This window comes from Pelodiscus sinensis, chromosome 11, assembly GCF_049634645.1.
Source record: "Pelodiscus sinensis isolate JC-2024 chromosome 11, ASM4963464v1, whole genome shotgun sequence".
Taxonomy (NCBI): Eukaryota; Metazoa; Chordata; order Testudines; family Trionychidae; genus Pelodiscus; species Pelodiscus sinensis.
The window spans coordinates 13,691,497-13,704,338 of NC_134721.1; the positions used below are offsets into that span (position 1 = coordinate 13,691,497).

The 12,842-nt window shown below is 40.3% G+C and overlaps 1 protein-coding gene across 3 annotated transcripts in view; it reads left to right on the forward strand.

The window, feature by feature from the left end:
* CNTN6 (contactin-6) overlaps nt 1-12,842 on the forward strand; it is a 158,923-nt gene that overhangs the window by 109,743 nt on the left and 36,338 nt on the right. For all 3 annotated transcript variants that reach the window (XM_075938669.1, XM_006122484.4, XM_075938670.1), the window contains 4 exons: nt 8,890-9,065; nt 9,400-9,517; nt 10,329-10,487; nt 10,579-10,728. In XM_075938669.1, coding sequence (XP_075794784.1) covers nt 8,890-9,065; nt 9,400-9,517; nt 10,329-10,487; nt 10,579-10,728 — 603 coding nt within the window. The remainder of the gene's footprint in view (nt 1-8,889; nt 9,066-9,399; nt 9,518-10,328; nt 10,488-10,578; nt 10,729-12,842) is intronic.

Genomic DNA, 12,842 nt, shown 5'->3' on the forward strand with positions numbered 1-12,842 from the left:
TTGTCTCTGCGTGCTTTGATTGCCCTCACTCAGGAGACCACAGCACTCTGCAACATGGAGCCGGAGCTGCCCCACTCTGGTGCTTCTCGTGGATGTGTTACTGTGAGCCTGGCTGCACTTTTTGCAGGCTGCCATCCGGTAGGTCCATCAGGGGGCTGTCAGTATCCAGGAGGCCCTGTGGGAGAGCTTCCACCTTGAAGAATACTAAGATCCACCCTGGACTGCCCCACTGGGGGATTGTGCCTCATTCCTCCCTCACATCCTTCCACTTACCCCTCCCCAACGCTCCTTCCTGTTGTAAAATAAAATACCTATATTTTCATGAACACAAACTCTCTTTATTTAACAAAACTGGGTGGGGAGGATGAAACTCTGGTGAGACTAAGGAAGGGAGGAGGGAGAAGGGAGAAAAGAGGGTGGGAGAGGGGAGGGGGAAACCTGGGAGGAGGGAGCTGGAAGGGGGAAGCAATGGAAAGAAGTTGGAGAGAAAGCTGAGGTCTCAGGGGTGGGGATCTCACTGGACAAACTTGATTTTCATGCAGACCTGCTCCTGGGTTTGCATGTGGCCTTTGGTGGCAGGCTGGCAGCTATCCTGCCATAGATGGCCACATTCCTCCATCTAATGCGGAGATCATGGATATTGGGGGCATCCCCCCAAACCTGAATAAGGTCCATGATCTCCACCTTGGAGTAGGAAGGCACCCACCTTCTCTGAACCCTGGCAGTCTCCTGGGAGCTGGCAGACTGCTCCTGGGGAACAGTGGGGGCTGGCTGCCAGTGGCTTGCTGGCTCATGTTTTGGGGCCACTGGGTCAAGGGCAGTGACTGTTGGCTCTGGGCTGGTAGGCTTGGAGCTGGCACAGGCACTGTTGCCAGAGTCTGCCCCTTTAAGGTCTCCAGGGAGTGGAGGAGAAAGAGAAGTGTTCTTGGTTGAGGCTGGAGTGGCCACCAGGGCACCCTGGGAAGGCTGGAGGCCCCCATTTAGAAATAAGTGTCTATACAGCACTTATTTCAAAATAGCTATTTTGAATTTGGTGTTATTCCTCATGGAATGAGATTTACTAAATTTGAAATAAGCGCTCCGCTATTTCAAATTTATTTCAAAATAACGGTTTGGCTGTGTAGACGCTAGGAAAGGGCTGTTATTTCAAAATAACTTTGCTGTGTAGACATACCCTTGAGTGAATTACTCTGATTATCAAATTGTTTCATTTTCTTTTGTTCTATTTGAAAAAAATAGTTGTTCAGAAGCTAAATAAAAACTTCATTCTAATAAAACACCCAATCACTAAGAAGCTATTTCCCTATGTCATAGTCGTGGTTAACCACCTTGGCATATTACACACAAAAAATACAGAGCTTAAATAGAAGTGGTCTTAGGTCCTTTATATAGTCTCCTTTTCTTAATATTAAAATGTTCTCCCCATACTCACTCCCAAAGGACACCAAGAGCAGTTGTAATATCTCCTGCCAATTTACTTACCTGAATTTTAACATCTTAACTTTCCAGATTCGTTTGTGTCATTTCACTGTGTGCTCCAGCAGCTAAAAATATTTGCTCCTAGTGGGAGTAATCTGAGCTGCCAAAACTCAGAAATGCTCATATCACCTAGCAAGTCATTTTAGTGAAGGAAAAAAGCACCTTTCCTCTCCTTGTTCCTCCCCTCCCACCCCAATTGCATATTAGTTGAACTTGTAATCCTGTTCTTTGAAAGAAATTGACTTGATGTCACATTGTGAGACATCACTATGGACTTGTCCTGGTCAGGTTGCATTATGACAAATCCGTTTTGAAGTGTTCTAAGAGAATGTGACTGAAGTAACCTGATGGGATATGTCAAACTGCACCCTCCAGGCTAATATGTGAAGAGAAGTTTCCCAAGTATATGAATTGTTATTGAAAGTGTTGTGAAGCTGACATATTAAATGCTGCTACCCATCAACCTTACCTATATTTTTTTCTTAAGTACAGGTAAGTGCCTACCACCTAACAGCCCATGAGAAAAATGTCAAGGCCCCAAAACATCATGTTCTCTGGGACCTGACCTTTCCCCATTTTGCTTTATTTACACACAGATCAGACAGATATTTTGGGCCCTCCCTGAGCTCAGGACCCTCATACAATTGCCCTCTGCCCTCAGTGATCCTGTCTACTTATCCTAAAGATCACCCACAAAAAGAATGGTTAGAAAGGGACAGGTTTTTTTTTAAGCCTAAGTATCCAGATCCCTTTATATAATACATAGCGGGCTTAGCTAGAAAAGGTGGGAAACCTAAAAGAATGGGGGAAAAAAAGAATAAAAAGTGATCAAGTTTTCAGCACAGGAAAGGGTGAGTGAGTGACATTCATCCCTGTGTAGCATGCCAGGTCAGCAACTGGCCTATGCACCTTTTATGTTATTAAAATAGGGTGCTGATTTATGCTGGATGGATTGATGACTTTATAGCTATAATATCTCTGTGTGATTGTCAGCTTAAACGTCTCTGACTTCCTACTGCTGTTCTGGGAAGCCTGTTAAAAGTGTATTATGCATGTATGACCTTTCTCTCTCTCTTGTGACTATTATACACTGACTAAGGCCTTGTCCATACTGGAACTTCATCTGGAAGCCCTGAGTGCAGATGTGCGTGATAATGGTGCATTTTGCCTTTGCCTTTAATATTGTTATTTTTTTTAAGCACAGGAAAATTCACTGCCACAGTGTAAATCATGACAATAATAAGCATTTTCACTAGTGCAACTGCATTGAAGACAGGCCTATAGGGTTGTCCCCCCTTCTGGTTTCACTGGAAGTCTCCCGGAATTGGGCTCGATCTCTCAAAGGCTCCTGAGGCCACACTGTGACATCAGTCACTAAAAGTCTGGCAGTGCACTGGGACCAAAGGAGGTTCCCTGCCTGCCATGGCCCTACATTGCTTCCACACACTGCCCCGAACCACTTCTGCACTGAGCACCACCATTGCAGTTTCTCTTGACTGGTAACTGCAGCCAATGGAAGTTCAGGTGTGGTGGTTATAGGTGGGGGGCAGTGGGCAGAGACACCTACCTCCCCATCCCACCATGCTGCCAGTAGCTTCCGGGAGTGGTGTGGAGCCAGAGCAGACAGGGAACCTGCTTTAACTCCACTGTATCACCAACTAGAAGCCACCCAAGGCAAGTGCTGCTAGGCCAGAGGCTGCACTCCAAGTCCCTTCCTGTACCTCAGCTCCCTGCCCCAGCCTATGAAAGAGAGTGAGGGTGGTAGAAAGTGAGCAATGGAAGGTGGGAAGATGGAGTGAGCAGGGCAGGACTTCAGAGAGGGGTCAGGGCCTTGGAAAAGGGGCATGGCAGGTTAGGGTGGAGAAGGACAGGGTGGGAAAAGAGTGTTTAGGTTATGTGTAATAGTATGCTTTTGACTGATACTTAATGTTTTGTGTTCAGGCCCTGCTGATCAGTGGACGGGTTAATCATTAAGTCAATATAGCTGCCAGAACAGGAAAAACTGTGGAAAATTTAGAACCTCCTCTTGCTCCTTATGAAACATGATTGTAAATTTTAATATAATTGGTTTCTTAGGAAAACATCCATACTGTGTGACATTAAATGTTAACAATGAAAAAGTGGAGAAAGGAAAGTAAAACCTGTAGCTTTGAAATTAATTATCAGATCTATGAGAAGACAACTCTTGATGTTAGATAATGTTAGAACCTGTAGTTTTAGGAATGAGAGATTACTCAGCATCATTTGTAATACATTTTTTTCGGATTGGGCTCATTTTTGGTAATTTCATGATCATTTTTTCTAGCCTGCAGGCCTTACTTCCTCCTTACCATATTGCAGCTGGCTAAAGTAGTTTTCACATTCATATTTTGTAAGTACAATTAATATCAATGCAAGGTGTAATTTGAGAAAATGTTACAGCACAGCTAGCAGTGAATAAAATGAGTCATGTAGTGTTTGAGGAACTCTCACTCCATGAGAGTTAGATACCATTGCACATACCACCATATATACTTCCTAATGGAGCAGTATGCAACAACAACAACGAAACACATTAAAAACAACACCAAAATTATTTCATTTGGCATTTACAAAATGTATTAAAACCAGAGTAATAACATGGTATAAAAATGATCTTGTTTGCAGGGAACATTTGTTTTTGTTTCCCCTCTGGAGAAGTTTGGGCTGTTCAATTATAGGGCTCATTGCTTCAGCATTATTTTCAACTGAAATGTCAGAACTTGGAAAAGCATATCTAATGTGCAAATTAAGTTTATTGCTGCTCATTGAGTTGTTTATTCTTTGTGATAGAAGTCTTTATTATACCTCAAGCACACAGAGCATCTTATCTATTTACTTGTCTCTGGAATGAAAACCATTCTATATAATGTGTCTCTGCAGCTACTAAGCAAGATGGATAGATAATGGGAAACCAAGAGTTTCTGAGAGGCTTTTGAAAGGGTCTGAGATGGAGGTTTTAAACACAGCTTCATAATGGAATCAGCAAAGATCACACTAAGTGAGCAAGAAAGCATGAGGCATGTCATGTGCTGTGGCCCAGCAAGAACGATGAACCCAAAGGAACAATCATCTCATAGCATGATACTTCTATAAAGATGTATTTTTTTCTTTTGCTATCACAGCAAGAATACACACACCCACTCTCACTCATAGACCCTATAATTCACAATAAGGCAGTTGAAATATGTCTTTGTGGAAAAATAAAAAGGTAGCCAGCATGGAGAAGTTTTGAGAAAGCCAGGCTCCTTTGCATGACTGTGTAGTCATGGCCTTTGCCAGTGTATAAATGGAAGTCTTTGTGGGTTTTGATATTCCAAAAGGGAAGATCTGTGGTGGGAAGCCCAAGTACTACATTGTTCAAACTGCTTTCAAACTGTCCCTTATGCTTCTGTGCTATGGGAATCAATAGGAAATTGCAAGTTGTCTCTCTGATTAAGAATTTTCTCTATAGCATTCTATCGGAGGGGTATGACTATCAAATGCTAGAATAGTGGTTTGTTTTCAGTGTCTTTGAGTCTGAGACTCAAATAATAAATAAAAAAAAGTCTTCCCAACAACCTTACCCAACAATTCTTTGTGGCCACAATGGAATGGTTCCAGGGAAATAGCAATAAGCAGACACAGTGGAAGTTGGATGTACTGCTTGGCGTGACTGGTAACTGGTAGAATGGGCATCCTTCTTCCTCATTGTATGCTCGCTTTTGCTGCTAAACTCTGTGATTACAACTGAACACCGTGGTAAACCAGAAATGAGATGGGGAAACAAAGTTCTGGATTTGAAGGCAGTAGGATGCAAAGCAGACGAAAGAAAAAACTTAAAAAGCAACAAATAGTCTAGCAGTACCTTAAAGACTAACAAAACATGTAGATGGTATTGTGAGCTTTCATGGGTACAACCCACTTCTTCAGATGTGTGTATTCTTCTGAAGCAGTTGTTTGTACCATGAAAGCTCATCATAATATCCACGTTTTGTTAGTCTGTAAGGGTATGTCTACACTTGCACCCTAGTTCTAACTAGGGATGCAAATGTAGGCAACCAAAAGTGCTAATGAAGTGGGGATTTAAATAACCTGTGCTTCATTAGCATACTCTTGCCCACGCGCTAGTCCAATCGCCAGCTGTTTCAAACCAGGAAGTGTGCTCCGGGCCGCGTTAGTTCGAATCAAACTCCATGGTTCGAACTAACGTTACTCCTCAAAACGTTACTCAAACCACAGGGTTTGATTCGAACTAACACGGGCCAGAGCGCACTTCCTGGTTCGAAACAGCTGGCGATCAGACTAGAGCGTGGATGAGATTATTCTAATGAAGTATGGGATATTTAAATTCCTGCTTCATTAGCAATTTCGGTGGCCTACATTTGCATCCCTAGTCTGAACTAGTGTGCAAGTGTAGACATTCCCTAACTGGAAAATCTTAAAAAACAATGAATAGTCTAGCAGCACCTTAAAAACTAACTTAGCTACCCCTCTGAAGCAGAAGAAGGAAAGAAGGGATAAATTGCTCTTTCTTTGTGTTCTGGCTCCTAGCGCGTTTTTACAGATTTTATTTTTCTTTTATGTGTGCAGTGTCATCCATCAGACTCCACCCCTCACACCTATTGCTGGAAAGAAAAGTTTTCCAATTCAATTTTTTATAGCTATTTTCCCACCCCATGTTGTGACAAGTCAAAATCACCGCAAAAATTGCAAACTGAAACATTGTGAAAAATAATAAAATCAGCTTAGGTCAATTGAAACGTTTTGTTTTGACTTTGACCATTTTTACTTTTAAAATCTATAATTAGCTACCATTTCCAAATTAAATTCCTTTTGAAGTAGAAAACTGGAATTGTTTGTTTAGAAAGTGTCAATATTTCATATTGACAGCATTAAAACTTTCCTTCAATAAGTGTCTCAATTCAGAAAAATTTGTAAAGCCAACACTTTCTTATTAAAATATTTAGATTTGATGAATTGGCTGTTTCGGGGGAAAAAAAATGTTGACAAATCCCCAACTCATTCCAGTCCCCTAAGTGAAGCTAGTGTTCCATGTATTATGACATATGCCCCACGGAACAGTTAGAAAATAATATCCTTTCTTTTAAATTTTGATTACATTCCATAGATTTCTGAATGATTTCCATGAATTTACACACAATCTTATTGATATAATATCATTTTTATATAATTTTGTCATAAGCATACATTATTTATAATAGCAGTATTAATATTCATAGAGTGCTATAACTTCACACACAGCTTTACAGAGTAGGCAAAAAGTACCTCCAATTGATTTACCATCTAATACAGACAAGTAGGATTTACAGGATAACTGTTCAGGCACCAGGTGGTATTCAGACACTCAAGAAGAGATTGACACTGCGACATCTCTGTAAAGGGTATAGAGGGTCCTGAAGGACAAGGAGCGCATTGGGCACATGGGAAATACAATGCACATTCACAGCTTTATTAAAGATTAATCAAGCTAGATGTAAAAGGCAAATCAAGCACCCCAGTATAACTACATTGATGTAATATGAGTTGTAAGTTTTTTAGAAAGAAATATTCTTTGCGTCTCTCACAAAATGTGAATATTTGTGGTCATGCCATCAGATAATTTGGGACTTGAATGCATCTGAAATGTAGTGCACCTGCCCACTCTTGCTTTCAGACAGGAAAAATGTCTCTATTCTACTAGTTAAAGAAAATCTATAATAATATTATCACATCATGCTTCCACACTAGGGCAAACCTTCTCCTCCCCCCACCCAAAAAAAACCCCCAGCAAAACCTCCAAGTGATGTGAAACTGTTCTGATCATTAAAGAAAAGGTTCCAAATACCCATTAAGTCATGCAATGGAAATCAAGAAAGAGCATGCTTTGCTTCAACAATTGAAGATCTTCAAAGATTCTTTTTTTTCCTTTCCTTGTCACTTGTTCCCATTAAAGGGGAAGTCCAACAAGAAAAAGATTTTAGCACCATCTAATCCATTTTAACAATGCAAAGACCTTTCTTTGAATTCCTTGGGAAGTGCCAGTTAAAATCTGGTGTAAACACTGTAACTGGAGAGTCAGCTTTAGTTCAAAAGAATGATCACAGAAAGTGCAGTATTCCTCCTCATTGCTACTTCACACCTTCCTTGACAGTCCCAGAACTGATAACTCAACTCTGTGAGGAAGTCACTTGAAGTTCAGTACTGTACATAATGCTCCCACCTATGTACTATTCAGTTACTGGAAATGCTTTAGCAATCTTCTCAAAGAGTGTTCTGAATCACAAGTTAATAAGATCCCCCACCAAGGGAGGTGGTGGAATCTCCCTCTACTTTATTTAAGATATTTAAGAACAGGTTAGATAGACATCTGTCAGGGATGGTGTAGACGGAGCTTGATCCTGCCTTGAGGGCGGGGGGCTGGACTCGATGACCTCTCGAGGTCCCTTCCAGTCCTATTATTCTATGATTCTATGATTCTATATTGAATGAAGTATTGTATTTTCAAATACTTTGCCAATACAGGGTTTATCCTGGCATGAGATAGACATGCTGAACTAATGCAGTTCCTGAAAGACACATACACACAGAACACATTACTAAAACTGAATGATTTCTGCAAATTTTATTCATGTGCATCTGAATTCTCACGGTTTTATAAAAGTTAATGCAAATACTTTATTTAAGAGAATTGTTCACAAAAAGGGTGGTGCCAATTACATCAACAACAGTAAAGCCATGTAAACCAGCTTATTTCAGCTTCAGCAAGCTACTTTTTTCATTAATGATGTAGGGGATAAAAAATATTAAATGATTTTTCAGGTTTCAAGTCATCTCCTTTGGACCCTAAATACTGCAATGCATGTGACACTGTAAGAAACTGCCAATGAAAATTAATTGTATTCAAATAATAAATTAAATGAGCAGAAAATCTCAGTATATGAACTAAGAAAAAACAATGACCACATTTTCTTTTGCTGCAGTATTCTGTAAAGAAAGTTTTTTCAATGTCTACCTTATCATGTTTCTTCCCTTTCTCCCTGTAGTCTTAGCAGCTTCAACATTGTATACTATATTGTTTGAAATTAAGTCAAATGAGTATGACATTTATGAATCAGCATATTATAGGAGATGAATAATTTGGTATGTTGCACATCTTCAGGTCTTCTCTAAAATATACATAGCACTCACTGTATACATAGTGCTCTTGGTAATAGGTTATAAATGATGAATAATGCACTGTAATTATTGAAATATTAAAGTTTCTTTAATAGGGACTGAATAGAACATTAAATCAATTTAAACCATTTCAGAAATGTTGCAAAAATCATTCAGTTTTCTACTTTTTTATTACAATCATATACTGGTATTTTTATACACTTGTTTATAATAAAGAATGATTTTTCTCAACAGAGAGGACTGTAATTACTGTTCCACCTTCTAAAATGGATGTTACAGTTGGAGAAAGTATAGTTCTACCATGTCAGGTGTCTCATGACCCCTCCGCTGAGGTTGTATTCACATGGTCATTCAATGGAAATGTGATAGATTTTAAAAGAGGAGTGAATCATTTTGAAAGAATTGGAGGAGTAAGTTCTTCAGATACTTTAGTGCTTCATCAAACTCTTCTTAACAATCCTTAAACCACATGAACATCTTTTGTCATGCTCATTTTTTATATGCATGTCAAATCACGGCTACTTTATAAAAGTTACATCCATTTAGTTTGCTTTCTTATATTTCATAAACAAGTTATTTGTGAAGTCATAATAAAACTGTCAAACTGAAATAAACTGATGATGGCAATGAATGCTTTAATTTAAAAGCTGCATTTTTATTAATATTTAGCAAGTTATAAAAATGTCCAGTTGGAAAATATGTTGTGAGTGATTAGTTTTATCTTTTTCTTCCTTTTATCTCAAGGAATCTGTTGGGGATTTGATGATAAGAAATATTCAGCTAAATCATTCCGGGAAATATGTTTGCATGGTACAAACAACCATAGACAGTCTATCTTCAGCAGCAGATGTAATTGTAAGAGGTAAGTCTATTAAGTGTAGAAGTCTAACAATATTCTATGTAAGATTGTGAAATGCTTAACATCAGCAACTGGATTGGTGAAATTTAAAAAGTTTGTGGCTCTCTGATATAACAATGCAGTAATGTGATGGCATTTCCCACACTCATTGCTCTCTTTGGGCCAAGTTATGCTTGGTAGCTGCTGGCCAAGGTAAGGGTGGTGAGCAATAGAAGCAAGCCCCGTTTAAAGATAAAGTGGCAAACATCCTCCCTAAGAATTCTAGTAAATGTGGAGGTTGTCACTACATGTTGCCCCAACCTTCAGAATGACACAGCCTGCTCTCCCCCAGGTGTGTCCAGGTTATTCATGTCAGTGCAAAGAGGAAATGTCATGGTCCCACCTTCTCTCCATCTCCCTTTAGTGTTCTTAGGATGGAACATTGTGGGCATTCTACTGGCTGCTGAGACTCCAATTTTGTGGCCCTTGCTAAAAAAAAGATACAATTAGGAATCCAAAAAGATGTTCTATGATAGGTGCTGGAGCTGAATTATGCATCCATTTCAAACTTTAGGAAAAGTCAAATTCTACTAGATATAAGGCTCCATACCACAATATTTACGGATCCTAATTTCCCATTATTTTCAGTGGGGATTTTGGATGTACAGAGAATATGGGTTCCAAAATGCTGTTTCACACTTTTGTATTGTACAATTAAGCTCTTTCTACTGCATTCTGTTTCCTTCATGTTCACAACAGAGATATGTACCTTCAATATCTTGTTTTAAATACTGCAGGAATGTCATTTTTTCAATAAAATACATATTTCCATCAGGCCCTCCAGGTCCCCCGCAAGATGTTATAGTCGAACACATTTCTAGCACTACTGCACTACTATCCTGGAGACCAGGAACAGATAATAATAGTCCAGTCCAGATCTACAGTGTTCAGACAAGGACTCCCTTTTCAGTTGGTTGGCAGGCAGTTTCAACCGGTAAGCAAGTTGAAATTTCTGGTTCACTTTCATGCTCGTCACATGACTTATCCAAAGATGCGTTTTTCACTCACATGTCTTTTGTATTTAGTTCCTGAAGTTCTCAATGGCAGAACCTATTCAGCAACAGTGACTGGTTTAAACCCTTGGGTGGAATATGAATTCCGTGTAGTTGCTGGCAATAGCATTGGAATTGGGGAGCCAAGCAGACCATCAGAGCTGCTAAGAACGAAAGCATCCAGTAAGTCTTCCTGAATTGTTTCAATGATTGTAGAAACCTCTTAGGGTGTATCTAGACAGCACCCTTTTGTCGGAATAAGCTACGCAATTTGTGCTACGCGAATTGTGTAGCTTATTCTGAATCTAAATCGAAAGAGCTTATTTGAAATTTGGCACTGTCTACACAGCACCAAATTTCCGAATAAGGTACTATTCTGACAACTCCCTTAACCCTCATGGAACGAGGGCTACAGGGATGCTGCAATAGCATGCCTTTAATAAACTTTGCTATTTCGGGATACTTCCGGTATCCTGAAAGATAAACTCAGTCTGCTGTGCCCCTAGTCACTATTCTACTTAAAAATGAAATTACATAGGGTTATGGGACTGCTCCACTACAATCAAAGAGGGTTTTTTCATTGACATCAATGAGCCATGGTCCAGGCCCTGTGTACATTAGATTTATGAAAGCATTTTTCAGTTCATCATATGCTAATTTAGTCTTAATGAAACTCCACTGATCTCAATGTTATACCAGGTCTGAGTCTGTCCATACTGTTATTACAAAATATGGATTCTATTGTTTAAACACCAATCACTGATCTTGTTTTTTGACGGTTATAATGATGAGAACATGCCAGCCACTAAGCAAAGAATCAGCATGCAATGGGTGAATGTTGTCTTCCTGAGTACAATCCCACTGTTTTACATCTTCATTCAAAACTTGTCTGAGAGCTTAGCCACCCATATCTGCGCTTAGCTAGAAGGAAGAGACTTAGGACCTCATTTAAGACCGCTGATGACAATAGGATTGTTTCCATTGATTTCAGTGGCCGTGATATTTTGCTACACAGTCAGCCTAGTCCATATACAATTCTCTAACCATTTCCTTCTGAATTTATTTTACCTACTTCCTGGGGGACTCTATCAACAAACAGCTCTTATATTGGTTTGATCCTCCCTGCCTGGCTTTTGTTGGTGGGGACATGAAAGCTGAATTTCCAGCAAGTCAAGACTAGAGCCTGATCTGATGCCTGCAGGGTTAAGAATCCCATCAGGTGGGGGCATGATAGATGCAAGACAAGGGAAAGCTACAGTGGTGTTGGCAACAGGCAGTTTTCCTCTCTTTGTGGGTTCTTCCTTTTTAAAACCTGCCTTCCTCCATCGTTGAACTCCCTTAGGCTCCCATCTGCCTTCATCTTACCAACCACATGGAGTATGTCTACACAGTAACTAAAAACCTGATGGCTGGCCCATGGTTGCTGATGTAAGTGCCACCAGGTGGATTTGAACCTGGGACCTCTAGAGTTGAGTATAGGAGCCTCTACCCCCGAGCTAAAAGCCAGCTAAAAGCCCCCGAGCTAAAAGCCTAGCCCATGCTGTAGAGGTCTCTTGATCTTAACTAGAAATGTAGGAGCATAAGCTTTCGTGGGCAAAGACCCACTTCGTCAGATGCATGTAGTGGAAATTTCCAGAGGCAGGTATAAATATGCAGGCCAGGATCAGGCTGGAGATGACGAGGTGGATCCAATCAAGGAGGATGAGGCCTACTTCTAGCAGCTGATCTGGAGGTGTGAATTCCAAGAGAGCAGAAGCTGCTTTTGTAGTTAGCAAGCCATTCACAGTCTTTGTTTAATCCAGAGTTGATTGTGTCAAACTTGAAGATGAACTGTAGCTCAGCAGTTTCTCTTTGAAGTCTGGTCCTGAAGTTTTTTTGCTGCAGGATGGCTACCTTTAGATCTGCAATTGTGTGTCCAGGAAGATTGAAGTGTTCCCCTACAGGTTTTTGTATGTTGCCATTCCTAATATCAGATTTGTGTCCATTGATTCTTTTACGTAGGGACTGTCCAGTTTGGCCGATGTGTATAGCAGTGGGGCATTGTTGGCACATGATGGCATATATTACGTTGGTAGGTGTGCAGGAGAATGTACCAGTGACAGTATGGCTGATCTGGTTAGGTCCTGTGATGGTGTTGCTGGTGTATATATGTGGGCAGAGTTGGCACTGAGCTTTGTTGCAAGGATTGGAACCAGCATTGGTTCCAAACCTACCAACCGCTATACTTACCTGCATGCCTCCAGCTTCCATCCCAGACACACCACACGATCCATTGTTTACAGCCAAGCACTGAGGTA